Genomic DNA, 17,507 nt, shown 5'->3' on the forward strand with positions numbered 1-17,507 from the left:
TATATATATATATATATCGCTGTTATTATGCAAAGTGTCATAAGTCCAAAACGTTGCTTTTTCAAAAAAACGAAAAAATAGCTTCACTATTCCATAGCAAAATCGTTGCACTATACTTTAACACTTTTTGATATCTTGGCATATGAAGTAGCTGGAGATACGATAGTTTGACCAAAAGAACCGTCTACTCCAAGCAAAAATAAATATCGAAAAAATAACGCATTTGAGTCATCTTCAAGACTCTCCCTTTCCCTCCTAAACTCAGTTACTCTATTTTGCACGGTTGATAAAACTGGAACGTCATCCCCTAATATAGCAACCATGACAGTATGAATGCCGTTAGGGTCGAATCCGTTTTTCTGCAGGTTCTTGATAACACGACGGTGCCAAATTTTGACCGTTTTTCAAGAAGTTACGACTAATTACTATCGAAGTCTTCTTTGAAGAGTTAAATATCAGTATACCGGGGAAAGAAACAATGCAGCTATTATTAATAAAAAGGCTTGAAAAATGACAAAGCATGCAAATTTTCACTGCTCTAACGTCACTCCTCCTTCGTATGCAGCCTTTGGGCTTTTCAACCCACCCTCGTATGTGTATGTATGTATGTTATTTCATTATTACCCACAAGGGGCTAAACATAGAGGGGACAAACAAGGACAGACAAAGGGATTAAGTCGATTACATCGACCCCAGTGTGTAGCGGGTACTTAATTTATCGACCCCGAAAGGATGAAAGGCAAAGTCGACCTCGGCGGAATTTGAACTCAGAACGTAACGGCAGGCGAAATACCACTAAGCATTTCGCCCGGCGTGCTAACGTTTCTGCCAGCATGTATGTATGTATGTATGTATGTATGTATGTATGTATGTATGTATGTATGTATGCGTAGTGCGTGTGTGTATATATATGTATCTACACATGAGAGTCAGTCTGTAATTTCGATCATGCGCCCTATTCTTGTCACTTTCTGTATGTTTGTGCATTAAAATGCTTATCAGCTGGTGTGCTTGAATAGGAATGGATGTGTGTGTGTGTGTGTGTGTGTGTGTGTGTGTGTGTGTGTGTGTGTGTGTGTGTGTGTGTGTGAGGAGTATTTGCGCGTGAGCATGAATAGATGAAGCAAAGCAATACTTAAATAAATAAAGATAAGAACAAGAAAAACTAAAAAGTCGTTTTTGCCAATGTTTAACATCAAAATTCCCAAATGGATTGCGTTCTATTAAAACATGATGCTGTAAGTGGCAAGAGGCAAGTGTAGTTTTCTTTTGTGTGTTCTTTGTTGTTGTTATTGTTGCTGCTACTGCTGCACCTATTGTTGTTGTTGTTGTTGCAGCTGAGAACGGAGAAATATCCTCTATATATTGTATTTCATATTCCACAGCTAATTGCATTCGGCTTGTGATGCAAAACTGATGATGGTCAGTACACAAACGAAAAGATCACCGCGTGCACAAACGAATGTACATGTATGTTTATGTGTGTGCGTATATGTGCGTGTGTGTGTGTGTGTGTGTGTGTACGAATATGTACACACATATATGCATATACACGCAGATAAGTGCGCCTATGTATATACTTGAATATGTGAATATGTATGTGCATGTGTGTGTGCTATAATTGCATGCATATGTCAACACACACACACACGCATATATATATATACATCATACATGTATATGCATATATGTGTTGATACTATATATACTGTATATATCAAATATATAATAGATATCTAAAGATATATATTTAAACACGCATACATATTTATGTCAATGTATGTATATGTATATGCATACACACACACATATATATACATGTGTGTACATATGTATATGAATATATATATGTATATATATATATACTAATAATATAAATATTCTATATATATATATATATATATATATATATATATATATATATATATACGTATATATATATATATATACATATATATACGTATATATATATATATATATATACATATATATATATATATATATAAATATACATATATATATATATATATATATATATATATATATATATATATATATATATATATGCATATATATATGAATATATATATGTATATATATATATATATATATATATATATATATATATATATATATATATATATATATATATATATATATATATATATATATATATATATATATATATATACTAATAATATAAATATTCTATATATATATATATTCATACGTATATGTACACACTTACATCTATACGCATATATGTAAATACATCTATATATATGCATATGTGGGCACAGGACGTCACGAAACGTGTACAACAAAAAAATACGATGCACGAGTACATGGAACATGAACTATTCCTTCGAACAACGAAAGACACAAATGGAAAACAAAACAAACAACATAGAGAACGACCTTTCATCAGTTGTTGGCTGTTTTTTCTAGTCTCGTATTTCGAGCATTTAACAACAATATACGCTTTCGATAAAACAGTTGCTCTCTCAAAGCAGATTAAATAAAATTTGGAATTTTGCGGAGGGACAAAATTGTTACCATAAACAGGACAGTGAAAACAAACAGGAAGGGCTGCTTAGCCAAAACGAGGTTGTGGTGGCGAACGCATAAATCAAGCTTGGACAGGAGACAGAAAAGAACACGTCTTCTTTGTTCCAGCTACAACGGAGAGAAAGAAAAAAAGCACACACACACACACACACACACACACACACACACACACATATATATATATATATATATATATATATATATATATATATATGCATATGTATACATATATGTCCGTATGTATATGCATACGGATATACACACATAGATATAAAAATGTATTCGTACACACACAAATACACTCATCCATACACTCTAACACACTCACACATATACACGTGCACGCACATACACCCACCCGACACACACAAAAGCACGATGAACGATGTCGCAAGGGTGTCTTGCGTTATCGGTCAATGACCTAACAAGTTAAACATGAATAGTAATTTGCTTGCTTCCTTGTTATCAATTTCTTCATGTGCTTTACGAATGGATATCACGTTAATGTTACGCACAGCTATCATTCGTTTATCTCACTCGTTTAAATCAATGCTTACCGAAGACCTTATATCGAGTTAATATCAATGGTCATTTGCCGTTTGGTTTTTGATGTCTTCTTTGTTTTTGTTATTTGTTTTTCATGATGGTCGAACAATGCACTGTCCTATAAATATATATATGTCACTACAATTGTTTCCACCAATCGTAGTTCTCCAACAATACAGGTATTTGATTATACAACTGTTTGTTTGCATAATGAGATCCAGTTGTGTTTCCTCAGGTAAATTTCCAGTGTTGTCGCTGTTAGTTTAAAATCTTCGACTTCAAGTTCATCCCTTTCGCCCGTCTTGGTTTGAATTTTGTAGCAGTTGGTAGATTCATGTTGTGTGAGGGCAGAGTGTGTCTGTTGGACCTTTATGAGTGCTAGTGAATCGTTCAATACTGATGCAGAATTGAGAGCTTGTTTGGATCAAATTTTTCGAGTCGAAATCGGGTGATTTCTACCAACGAGGTATTGAAAATCTTGTTGAACGTTGGGAAGAAGTTGTAAACAACAAGGGTGAATACATTATTGATTAATTAGTTGTTATTTTTTATTAAACCTTTTAAAAAATTTAAATTTAAAAAAACGGCGGAAACTTATTTGCCAACCTAATAAATATGTGTGTGTGTGTGAATACATGAGACCAAAATGTACGTACGCCGCTATATTTTATATATAAAAAATACAAAAATGGGACAAGAACGCAAAATTTCCAGAAAGTAGGTGATACAAAAAAGGGACAACAAAACATCCAGACAGATGATACAAAGAAAACAAGGACGGTTCATTCGGAGTTTTTCTTTCCTTCTTTCTATCAGCCCTTTCGCACTTCGTTCATTCCACTCTTCGTTCATTCCACTCTTCGTTCTTTCGTTCCTCCTCTCTTACATTTCCTGGCCTTCTCTTCATGCTCACTTTCCCTTCTCTTTCACTTATATATATGCACATATATAAATATATATACATATACATGTATATATATATATATATATATATATATATATAAGTGTGTGTGTGTCTGTGTGTGTATAAATCTATGTATGTTTATGTGTGTGTGTATGTGTGTGTTACGCAGGCTTGGCTGTGTGATAAATAGCTAGTTTCCGAACACATAGTTCCGTGTTCAGTCTCATTGCATGGCACCTTGGGCAAGTGTCTTTTATTATAGCCTCGAACCAATTAAGACCTTGTGAGTGGATTTGGTAGACGGAAACTGAAAGAAGCCCGTCATGTGTGTGTGTGTTTGTTTATTCCCCACCACAGCTTGACAACCGATATTGGTGTATTTATGTCACCGTAACATGGCGGTTCAACAAAAGTAACCGACAGAATTAGTACCAGGCTTTAAAAAATAATTACTGGGATTGATTTGTTCGACTAAAACCCTTCTATGCAGAGACCCGTCATAGCTGCATTCCAATTCCTAAAGCAAGTCAAAGCAAGATACCCAGTGCCAATATGGGCCACAGTTTCGGCAAAGTGGAAACACAATGATCTCAAACGAAATCAAAAGGTCCCTAAAATGTCTTAGACCATTCCCTGCATATCAGGTTTTATATCAGAGTGACCTAGAGACATTATTTAACAAAAACTAAGGGTGCTTCACTCTCGGTGGTCTTCAGACATACTAGACACCAATCCGGACTTCCTGAGGGTCCATGCTATTGCTAGATAGTCGTTGAACCTTGATTTTAGTCCTGCTGGGTTTCTAGCAACGATCCTCACAGGGGTGTCACCGACGACTTGTCCATACAACAGGTTGCACTGGATTCCATGTTGCCAGTAGTGATCTGATATATATACATACATACATACATACATACAGGCAGACACGCATACATATATATATGTATATGTGTATATATATATATATATATATATATATATATATACATACACACACACACACACACATACACGCACGCACACACACACACACACACACACACACACACACACACACACATATATATATATATATATATATATATACACAATATAGATATATTAGGTCGTCAAGTATGAAATTTGTAGTAAGGTATATGGTAAACTTTGACAGCTGCTTATTTTGCGCCATTATTATATTTTGACAATCTTTATTTTTTGTTAGAAAGCTGACACATCTATTTCTTTATTCTAACTCATTTTGCGCTTTATAAAGTATTTATAAATCGTGTTTTGCTATTTTTGTTTAAGGTGGATAAGTCGGAAATTCGTACAGTTTTGAAATATGAGTTCTTTCTTAGAAATACAGCATCACAGACAGTTCGGAATATTAATGGATTATTTCATTCTAATGCTATTACACAGCAGACAGTATCAAATTAGGTTGCAAAATTTCGTTTTGGTAACTTTGACCTTACAAATGCGTAACGCGGTCAACCAGAAACAAAGGTGGATAATGAAGGTGTATTGACGATATGGGTGCATACTTTGATGAATAAAACCATTCCTTGTATTTATAAAACATTAGCAAGCTTTTTTTTCTTTTCTACAAATTCATACTTGACGACCTAATATATATACATATACTTGTATGTATGTATGTATGTATGTATGTATGTATAAAATTCTCCTTTTTAATACATTTGGCGTCGCTTGAATGTCAATTTTACTTCTAAAAATACCATGTGAACAGTCTTGATCAAAACCAAGCCGTCCTCGGTAGCCATCTTGGATTTCTTGCATTTCTCCATTCTGCTGAGACCGACGAACTAGGCGTCTATAAGAAGCCTACAAAACTTCAAGTTGCATAGAACCTAATCAAGCCGTTTGTGTGTGTGTGTGTGTGTGTGTGTGTTTCTATATGCTTTTCAATCAGCGTATGAATGCTAATTTAAATCGTACAGCTAGAAAATAAAACGAAGTGTAAACAGTGAAATCAATAAAACTTGTGAATGTAAAATTCAGCAACTTCTTTGTTTCGGTTTCTCATTCATGATTTTATCAAAAGAAAATCTCTTGGAAATTTCTTGCTGCCTGCAATTCGCGGCTCTGTCTGTAGAATCCTGTGATTCTTATATTTCGTTTTGATTGACAAACAAGTACTACATCCCAGACTCACACCAATACGTCGTTCTGAATGGAATGGGGGACAGAGTAGTCGAGATCTAATGAGTTAAACATCGGCTGGGTCCTTTGTACTTTTTGCTGGTCAACTTTATTTAATTTATTGGTAGTTTCTCGAGTCCGAGAAAAATGGTTCCGCAAATTCTTGCCGAACAAGCTGCACTGATGATTTGTTTATAGGGACCAAACAAGCTCAGGCGTGGCTGTGTGGTAAGAAGCTTGCTTCCCAACCAGATGATTTCGGGTTGGGTCCCACTGCGTGGCACCTAGAGAAAATGTCTTCTACTATAGCCTCGGGCCAACCAAAGCCTTGTGAGTGGATTTGGTAGACGGAAACTGAAAGAAGCTTGTCGTGTGTGTATATACATATATATATATGAATATATTTGTGTATGTGTATATATATAAATATATATATATATATATATATATATATGTGTGTATATATCAGAGGCGACTCCAGGTCATCAGTATTACTCGGGCTCATCACAGATTTCGCATAAGACACTTGTATAAAAGAAGGTAAGAGATATAATGCACACCACAGACTTATATGCGAACTGATAATTTAACAATAAGACAGAAATATAGTTTTAATGTCTTTCTACATTTCTAAGTTAAAATAAAGTAAATAGAGTAAAAATAAATCAACCCTGCAAAACACAACTGATGCCAGTTAGTCTTTTACACTTACCAGGCTCGTTCGTAGTAGCCCGAGCTGCTGGATAATTATTTTGTTCCTTTAGGAATATTGTAGAACTGAAACTTTTCATTGATTGGAATTTAAATACTAATCTTTATAGAAATTTATTGTTTCAAGAAAACATTGAATTTGAATTACGTTTAACTTCTACGATTATAGATAGCAACTTGGGCTGTAACTTTTGAACCCGAGTCAGGCGCGTGTGAACGATGTCGAGAGTACATCTGCTACAAATGATATCTTTTGAGACAGGGCACCTCTATGACGACCACAAGATGCTGAAGGAAAATAAATGAATTGCGACCAGGTTCAATAAAAGGAGCCCAAGTTATTGGTTGCAATTACATACTTGAAGTCGGTGTTGGCAGAAATTAAATCAACTTGCAAATACACGTTCACTTTACTAAATTATTTATAGTCGGGCTAAGCCCGAACAGCCCGAGTGCCGGAGTCGCCACTGATATATATATATATATATATATATATCAAATAAAAAATAAATGCGCCCTTTTAAAGCCTGCCCAGGCTCATGGGCCCGGTTTCCCGGTTTCTATCGAAGCGTTACTCATTTTTGCCAGCTGAGTGGACTAGAGCAACGTGAAATGAAGTGTTTTGCTCAAGAACACAACGCGTCGCCCGGTCCAGGAATCGAAACCACAATCTTACGATCATGATGCTGACACCCTAACCACTAAGCCACGCGCCTCCACGCACACACACACACACACACATACACACACACACATATATGTATATATATATATATATATATATATATATATATATATATATATATATGAGTGTGTGTCTTTGTGTCTGTGTCCCCCCCTACCATCGCTTGACAACTGATGTTGGTGTGTTTATTCCCCCTAACTTAGCGGTTCGGCAAAAGACACCGATAGAATAAGTACTAGGTTTACAAAGAATAAGTCCTGGGGTCGATTTCTTCGACTAAAAAAACTCTTTAATGCGGTACTCCAGCATGGCTGCAGTCAAATGAGTGAAACAAGTAAAAGAATGAATGTTTGTGCTGTTCATTGGCTCACTTCCACGATCGATGACTGCCTGTGCTAAATGTACGGGTATCTGTACCAAAATCACGGGTGTCTGTACGAAATCTACGGGTATTTCACACCTCAAGTGTTAAAGTGATTGTAGAGCAACATCAGATGATTATTATTATTTTTTTTTTTGCTCAAGAATACAATGGACTGCGCGGTCCGAGAATCGAACCCTCGATCTTGCGATCGCAAATGCAACACTCTAACTGCTAGGTCAATGCACTCTCACTAGCAACTGGTAAAGCCTAGTTCTTGATGCGTTTATCAGACTTGAATGAGTTGGTTGCTTTCTGACGTCATCATTTCTTCGCCGAATCCTATTTGTGTAATTTAATTATTTTTGTATCTGAACACAGTGTTTCGGGTTCGATTACTAGGTGTTTCGGACGCTGCCAATATTCCTGCTATAGTAAGGCAGCGAGCTGGCAGGGTCATTAACACGCTGGACGGTATTTCGCCCGTCGCTACGTTCTGAGTTCAAATTCCGCCGAGGTCGACTTTGCCTTTCATCTTTTCAGGGTCGATAAATTAAGTACCAGTTACGTACTGGGATCGATCTAATCGACTGGCCCTCTCCCCCAAAATTTCGGGCCTTGTGCCTAAAGTAGAAAAGAATATTTCTGCTATACTGAGATTCACTTTAAGGAATTAATAGATTATGACCAATGGCTTAAACTATGTCCAATTTACTCCGTGCTTCTTCTTCAGCTGCCTGCCAGAGAGATTCACGTATGATGTTTTAGTTTTTGGGAAGTAGGATTGTTTATTACCTTTTTTTTCTTTAGATTAAATTTGGAATTGAAGAAAACTGATTACCCTGTCTAACACGATTTTTGCCCTTGGGTAGCAACTGTTATTTCCTGTTTGCTTTCCCCCAAGAAAGTATGAAAAATGTTTAACATTTCCTTAATATTTCTTTCAAACTTTGCTTTTGCAACAACAATTATTCAAACTCCAAAGGATCCCTCTCAACACATGGCTATGATGCTACCCCACTATTCCTCATCATCATCAGAGATGCACATATTGTCAGCCACTCAGGGACACGCTCATATGGTTAAGATCAAGCAACTGATAAGCAAATCTGTGGTATTGTGCAGAACATTTGCTATAACAATATTTCTGCTTCACCTACTCAGCGCTGAATCTGTTTTAAATGTAACAGAAAATAGGTCAGTTTCAAAACATTGATGGTTGGATCACAAAAGCAAAGTTTGAAGGGAATAGTAATTGCATCCTTTGATTTTTAGATAGAAGCAAATGGGAAATAACACTTACTGACCAAAGACAAACAAAATAAAGAAAGAATTTTGTTACACAGCGGAGTTCAAATCCTGGTGTAGGTAGAGTTTGCTGCACAACCTTCTGGGGTCGACAAAATATAATACCATTTGAAGTAATTTATGTCAACATCACAATCGACTGCTCGTTCATACAAAATCTTTGACCTTAATCCAATTTTTTTTATTCCACAAATGTACTTTTAACATTTTAGAATTTCTTTCAATTCTTTTCTCTTCTTTTCCAATTTATTTCTATGTTGTATTTTTTAACAAAATTTTCTTAGAATTTAGCTGGCTTCGGTCTTTTTTTTTTCCAGTTTAACAGAAATGCTTGGTTTTTAGTATTTGCTTTGCATTTTGTCTCCACAAAATTTTATATGATTTTTTTTCCCCAAAATATTTTGCAGTTTTTCCATTTATTCTGCTTTTCCAATCTCAGTTTAAAGGAAGTGTTATTTTTCTTTTTTCAAATATTTTTATCATTTACTTCACTTCTCTCATTTTCGAAGTCCAATTTTCACCGAATTTCATTTCAGCTTAAATCAAATATTTACGCCTTTCAAACATTTCATTAAGGATTTACAAATGTTTTTTTCAAATATTTCTATAAGCTTTTACTAACATTTCTGTTTTCAAATAGTCTACAATTTCTCATTGCGTTTTTCTCCCTCTTTTTCTCTATTCACAGGTCGAATCACGGCAGCGTCTACTGACTCACAGTACCATGACATGGCACATCCGAAAGACAAATGGGTGAACATCACTTGGGTGAAAAGCTCCACTTCCTCCATATCTATCGCATGGGCTTGGCACATGCGCAGCGAGAACGCTTTTCAATCGACAACAACGGTGTCATCATTGTCGGCGGCAACAGCAGCAGTATCATCAGCAGCGGCGCCTTCTTCGACGCCGTCGTCGTCTTCAACTGGACGGTATTTAACAAAGTTTCACACAGCCCCACATTTCCACAAGCAGCCTGACCCATCGCTTTACGTTCCTTCACCCGTCGCTTTCCTCGGGTGGAACGTGGAATATCACCTTAAGACCGGATCTTTCATGTCAAAAATGTTACCACCTGAGACGAATTCCTATTCGTTGACGGGACTACAGAGCAACACCGCCTACAACGTGTGCGTAAGTGTTCAACCGCACCCTACTTACATTTGGCCGTTAGCAACGCGGAAATCACACTGCCTCACACTTTGGACAGTCCCGCTGATAAGACGGGACAGCATAGTTGGCCTTCTGCTCTGTTTCGGCTACTACGCACTCATGATAGGTTTGGGCGTGTGGCAGTGGAAACGGCGAGTTTACCTCAGTAAACGCTGGAGGCGCAACTCTATAGAGGATCACAGCGAAGATAAACAGAGTGCAGTGGTACGTTGGAGAGATCTCGATGAAAGCGACGAGAAGTCGCGCCTAAAAGATTAAAACTCACCTTACCCATGAAATCCATACCTCCCTGTACCACTATCACAGCTTTGTTTCGCCAAATGTACTCGTCAATGGGTTGATGAGGATCGTTGGCCAAACCAGGCTGGTTTGGTTGTACGAAACATTTAGATACGGATTTTTAATCCTGGTTACCAAAACATATACAAATATACACGCATACAGACACGTATACCATACGTGCATATATGCACACCTATATGAATACATGTACAAGCATATGCATAAACACGCGCACACATTCATTTGCACATATAATTACAGTATACCTTTATATAGAACACAGCGTAAATAAGTAAAGCTGAACCATCTATAAGGGAGATACATTTACATTTATTCATTTGAGAGTCTTACCTCTGTAGACGAAGACAACACGCAAACGTCCTATCGTTCTCTCAACTAAACAAAGAATTACCAGTTATATTTCTGTTCACTTAAGAGACCAGTAGAATGTTTACGCAGGCGCGTGCGTGTATGTGTGTGAGGATGCATGTATGTGTGCTTGTATGTATTCATTAAACTATAACACACACACACATACGTATATATAGAGAGGTTTTTTTTTTTACTGAAATCGTTGCTGAGAGTTCATTATGTGACTTGGGTTTCGTTTCCCTGCGATCCTCAGGGGAAAGATCTTCACGCTGTGACGTGAAACTGAAGCCGCGAGACAAACTCTCAGCTTGAATTTCAATAAAATAAGTGTATCTCTCGCAAAACATATTGAGCGTTCCTCTCTCATTCGTTCGACATAAACAACGTGAGTGTGTACACACACACACATACACTCACACACACACACACACACACACACACATACACACAGACAGACTCAATCTACCAGAACAAGATCAAGCAAAACTATCACAAGCAAAAATATGTAAAGCTAGGTATTACAAATGGTGAGTTACAGTTGATGTGACTCTGTTCGTTATCCAGGAGGAATTGTACTTCCTCCAAAGAAATGCAGTTTTTTTATTTTCTTTAATTCACACATTTTTTTTTGTTTTTGAAGATTTTTCTCACAAAAATTTGTTGTTTTTGTATTCTCTTATTTTTACACTATCTTTACTTGTAAAACAGAGATGTCTACACAACACACACACATATATGTATATAAATATATATGCATATGTGAATATATATGTACGTGTGTGTATATATATATGTATATATGCATGTATGTATATGTATATATGATGTACGTATGGATGTATGTGTGTACGTATGTATGTATATGTTTGTGTGTATGTTTGTATATATATGTATATATATATATATATATATATATATATATATTTATTTATATAGTCGAGCAATATCTTCCTGGTTATAGCAGATAACTGGTAAGCATGTTACCGGCGGTTTCATACCGACTATTGCACTTGACAATATTAACGACTCTTCAGAGATGGTGGCCATGGGAGGATAGCCTCTTTTATGGTGGAGCTAAAAATATAGTCCTTGTTTGCTCGATGATAAAAAGAAAAATGGGACAAAAGAATAATGATGAAAAGCTATAACATTTTCCGGGAGGAAAAGAAGAGTTGCCTCCCATACATACATACATACATATACGTACATACATACATACATACATACATATACGTACATATACATATGTGCATGTGTGCTTGCGTTTTATGTGTGTGTGTGTGTGTGTGTGTGTATATATATATATATATATATATATATATATATATGTATATATGTATGTATGCAGACAACTTGTTTTTCATGTGTTTCTAAATTATGTCAAAACAATGTTATACTTGGAATATACACAATTTAAAAAATTTTGTACATACCCCCCCACATATGCACACTCAGACAAGCGTGCATGTTGGCCTACATATACGCACACACATGCACACACACACACACACACATACACACACAAGCATACACAAACAAAGTCACACACATTAATACATGCAAACACATGAACATACACATTCACCTATATAATACACACACGCACACTGACAAAGTCCAAATACACTGACCCCCCCCAACTCATACACATACGTATATCTATGCATACACTTCTAGCCATTCCCTGTACATAAAACAAAACAATGTGCCATTAATTTATATTAATTTAATAGCTACTGACTTAAATAGCTGCTGTTTCGGTTTCAATCCCAACCCAGTTCCTTTACGCCACTCTGTTCTTTTCTCGTATATGATGTCAATAATAGAAACACACACACACACACACACACACACACACACTAGTCTAAGTATTAGGATCAATGGGGTCGACTAAGTCCCTTGCCTCAAAATTATCGACCTTGTTCCGATATTAGAAATGATTTAAGGGTGGCGAGTTGGTAGAATCGTTAGAGCTTCGGGGAAAAAATGTTTTGTGGTATTTGTTCTAGATCTTCGCATTTTGAGTTCAGCTCCCACAAAGGTCGACTTTGCCTTTCATCCTTTTAGGGTCTGTGTACTGCGTCCGATGTAATCGTATCATTCCATTTCCGTCATTTCAAGCTTTGTGTTTCTGCTAGAAAGACGGCGGTGAGCTGGCAGAATTGTTAGCGAGTCGGACAAAAACGCTTACTAGCAGTTCTTTCAACACTATATGTTCTGAGTTCAAATCCTACCGAGGTCAAATTCACGTTTCATCTTTTCAGAGTCGATCAAATAAAACGTCAGCCTTGTACTGGTTCGATGAAATCAACTAAACCTCTCCTTCAAATTTCAGGCCTGGTGCCTGTATTGCAAAGAAACCATTGAGCTGACATAATCGTTATCGAGTACCAGTTGTGTACATGGGTCGATGTAATTGATTACTTCCTCTACTTAAAATCGCTGGCCTTGTGCCAAATTTTGAAACAGTTATTACTATTATTTAAGCTAGCAGCCGAGGTATAGATTCTCGAGCATGTAAGGATAAAATATCTTCAGGTATTTAGCGTATTTGCCAACATATAAGACGTGCTTTTATCTTTCATTTTTAAACGTATCAAAATATTGCCCTGCGTCTAATGCGCCGTATGAAGAATGGGAGACCAAGCACCATAAACCAAGGAGCCAGATGAGCTTAACTTCACGAGGTACAATTATTGTTACTGATGATAAAATATTGAAAACAGGTCAAAATATTAAGGTCTGTTAGCACAAACTTACCAAAACTTGCTTACGCCACGTCAGTAATAAAATGTCACACCTCATTTTGTCTCCTTTCCCAGTATATATAATCCACCCCTGACATGTGTCTTACATTATTTAATGACTGTTTCACCTTTAAGAAATATTTGTTTATTATCAAAATGAAAAATTCTCTTAGAAAGATGAGAGGAATGTTTAATATTCGTTCTCCTGTCAGCTGTTTGCAATGAGTAGTTGACAACAAAATCATAGCAATGGTACACCACCATGACGCCAATCGCAGTTAGATAAAAGCTCACGGTCAAAAGTACGAGTTTTACATCCTGTATGGCAATACACTGTGGAGGCGCAATGGTCCAGTGGTTAGAGCAGCGGACTCGCGGTCATAGGATTGCGGTTTCGATTTCCAGACTGGGTGTTGTGAATGTTTATTGAGCGAAAACACCTAAAGCTCCACGAGGCTCCGGCAGGGGATGGTGGCGAACCCTGCTGTACTCTTCCACCACAACTTTCTCTCACTCTTACTTCCTGTTTCTGTTGTGCCTGTAATTCAAAGGGTCAGCCTTGTCACACTGTGTCACGCTGAATATCCCCGAGAACTACGTTAAGGGTACATGTGCCTGTGGAGTGCTCAGCCACTTGCACGTTAATTTCACGAGCAGGCTGTTCCGTTGATCGGATCAACTGGAACCCTCGGCGTCGTAAGCGACGGAGTGCCAACAACAACAATTCGGCCAACAGGCAATACACTCGACCAAAATATAAACAACTCATACAGTTGATTCGAAAGGAGATAAAGTTGAAATACAACACTCCTATGACACAGTTTATATTTGATAACTTTATGGTTTCCAATATTCTGGCATAAAGTATGAAGTATACTATATGTTATATACTGTTGGTATACTGTCACAAAATTATATTTACTTGCTCAGAATTATACATTTCCTACAATAAAAACACTTTAAAATATGTTTCAATAAGTGTACGATAATAAAGCACGCTGAGCGAAATGCTTAGCAGAATTTCATCCATCTTTACGTTCTGAGTTCGAATTCCGCCGAGGTCGACTTTTCCTTTCATCCTTTCGGGATCGATGAAATAAGAACTTACCCTCCTCCCTCTAAATTGCTGACCTTGCGCCAAAATTTGAAATCATTAAGTGCATACTAAATTTGTTTTTTGTTTCCATAAACTATATTTGTATGGCAGAGGTGTATCTTATGCAAAAGCGCGTCTTATACGCCGACAAATTCAATAATTCCATAACTTCATTTTAAATCTGGCCAGTGTTCAAGGTGTTTTTTCATTCCTTTCACAAACCAATATATATTTTCAAGAAGGCGACGAGCTATAAGAAACTTTAGCACGCCGGGAGAAACGCTTAGCGGTATTTCGTCTGTCGCTACGTTCTGAGTTCGAATTCCGCCGAGGTAGAATTTGCCTTTCATCCTTTCGGGGTCGATAAATTAAGTACCAGTTGCGTACTGGGGTCGATCTAATCGACTGGCCCCCTTCTCAAGTATTTCGGGCCTTGTGCTTAGAGCAGAAGACAATATATATTAGATACTAACCATGCAATGGACAACGCTACAAAAGCCTATATGCTTCTCTTCACCTTAAAATATCTGTGGTTTTGTGCCAATGAAAATAATTCCTCTTTTGACAATAAATATTTATAAAGTTAAACAGTAAAAGGCTGTTTCCGACTTTAGTCACTGTCTGTCTGATCAATAAACAAGTGTCGTTTCTGTTATTATAGCTTAATTTTATATATCACGCGATCACGTGACTGATCAGGCTATCCGATGTTGTTACACATCGCTAATCACAATGCACTTTTGCACTTTTTTAGCCTTCAAATGACGCTGTCCCGCTGGCTGGGTGAGCAGACCCCCCCCCCACACACACACTGATGGAAAGGGGACTGGAGCAACGTGAAATGAAGTGTTTTGCTGCCTAATCATGTAATCGAACCCACGATCTAGCGATTGTGACTGCAACAGCCTAACCACTAGGCCACGCACCTTCACAGTCACACACACACACACACATTATTCTTAAACAAAATTTAATTGAAAGTGACTTCGAAGTCCGATGATGGCCTAACTGGCTTAAACTTCGAAGTCACTGTCAATAATATACTTGTTTAGGAATATAAATTTGTAATCTCCAAAAGTAAAGAGTGACCAAAAAATGTCTTTACTATAACCGAACATAAAACATAACTATGTTATTGTTTGTGCGTTTGTATGTATGTATATGTATATATATATATATATATATATATATATATATATATATATATATACATATATACAAACACACATGTAGATATATATATACATACATACATACATACATATATACATACATACATACATGTATATATACGTACTTATATATTTGTACGTATATGTATACACGCTACGCATATTCATATATTATATAAACGTGCATGTGTGTGTGTGTGTGTGTGTGTGTGCGTGTTTTCTTGAAGTTGGACATTACGAATGGGACGTGTCAGTCATGCCAGCTGGAGAGAGTGAAGACAAGAATTCCGGCATAGGAATCGAAACCGCATCTCAGTAACTCCACAGGTAATTGCGCAATACAAAAAACAAAGACTGAGACAATGAAACCTAGCTGATTGTTTGATCGAACATTTAATCAAGCAATCGACTAGTTAATTGATTAAATAGCCGACCAATTAACTAATTAGAATAAAGAAGTGAACTACAACCAGTGCGTGTGTATTTGTATATTACTGACATAACGACCCACCCGAGATACTTTTTTAAAAGTAAAATAAAAATCTTCCTTAACTAAAGCCGACATATTTTTCTTCTTCCAAAGCAGCGCCCCTATAGGTCAAAATAAGAGTTATCAGATATGAATATTCAATATATAGACAAAAAATAAATGATAAAATATTCATGATACAGCATTTAGTTATACAACACACACACAGACACACAGACACAAACACACAGACACAAACACACACACAGGCATACACACACCCAAACATACAAACACCCAAACATACACACACATATCTATATACGCTTATACATTCATACATACTCTTATTCACTCATGCTTACATTATCTATGCACACGCCGCACCTCATTAGGTATCCATGGAAACGAACAATTATACATTGTTATTGTTTGGGGTTTTTGCTTAGTTACTTTTTTATTACAGAAGTACATGAGTATGCAGAATATCAATTACATAAGTATATATGCATGTGTGTACGCGTGCATATGTGTGTGCGGACATGTGTGTGTGTGTGTGTGTGTATTATGTATGAATGTATGTGTGTATGTATATTTATGTATATGTGTGTGTGTGCATATGTATGTAAATGATATATATATATATATATATATATATATATATATATATATATATATATATATATATATATAATCATAAATATATAGGGATTAGCATTGAGTTGCTTCTCCAACATACTGAAAATTTAGAAATAGCAGTCAAAAAGCTACTGATTCTAAACTACAATTTTTTCTCTAAATGGATGGCGATATTTATGGCACACATAGAACAAAAACCGGAGGGGAAAGCATAAACAAAACAAGTCTTTAGTTAATCGGATACGATCGTTTCATGGTTAAGAGAATGAAAAATCCCTATTCGAAATCCTCAGTCCGATATTCTGATAAATTTGAAAGTGTCTCTAAAA

The 17,507-nt window shown here is 36.4% G+C and overlaps 1 protein-coding gene across 5 annotated transcripts in view; it reads left to right on the top strand.

The window, feature by feature from the left end:
- The window catches only part of LOC106869572 (uncharacterized), a 78,468-nt gene extending 61,748 nt beyond the window's left edge, over positions 1-16,720 (top strand). For all 5 annotated transcript variants that reach the window (XM_089342981.1, XM_089342982.1, XM_089342983.1 and 2 more), the window contains one exon: positions 9,917-16,720. In XM_089342981.1, coding sequence (XP_089199107.1) covers positions 9,917-10,659 — 743 coding nt within the window. In that variant the 3' untranslated portion in view covers positions 10,660-16,720. The remainder of the gene's footprint in view (positions 1-9,916) is intronic.
- The last annotated feature ends 787 nt before the right edge of the window (positions 16,721-17,507 follow it).

This window comes from Octopus bimaculoides, chromosome 26 (genome assembly GCF_046866305.1).
Source record: "Octopus bimaculoides isolate indiv1 chromosome 26, ASM4686630v1, whole genome shotgun sequence".
NCBI lineage: Eukaryota > Metazoa > Mollusca > Cephalopoda > Octopoda > Octopodidae > Octopus > Octopus bimaculoides.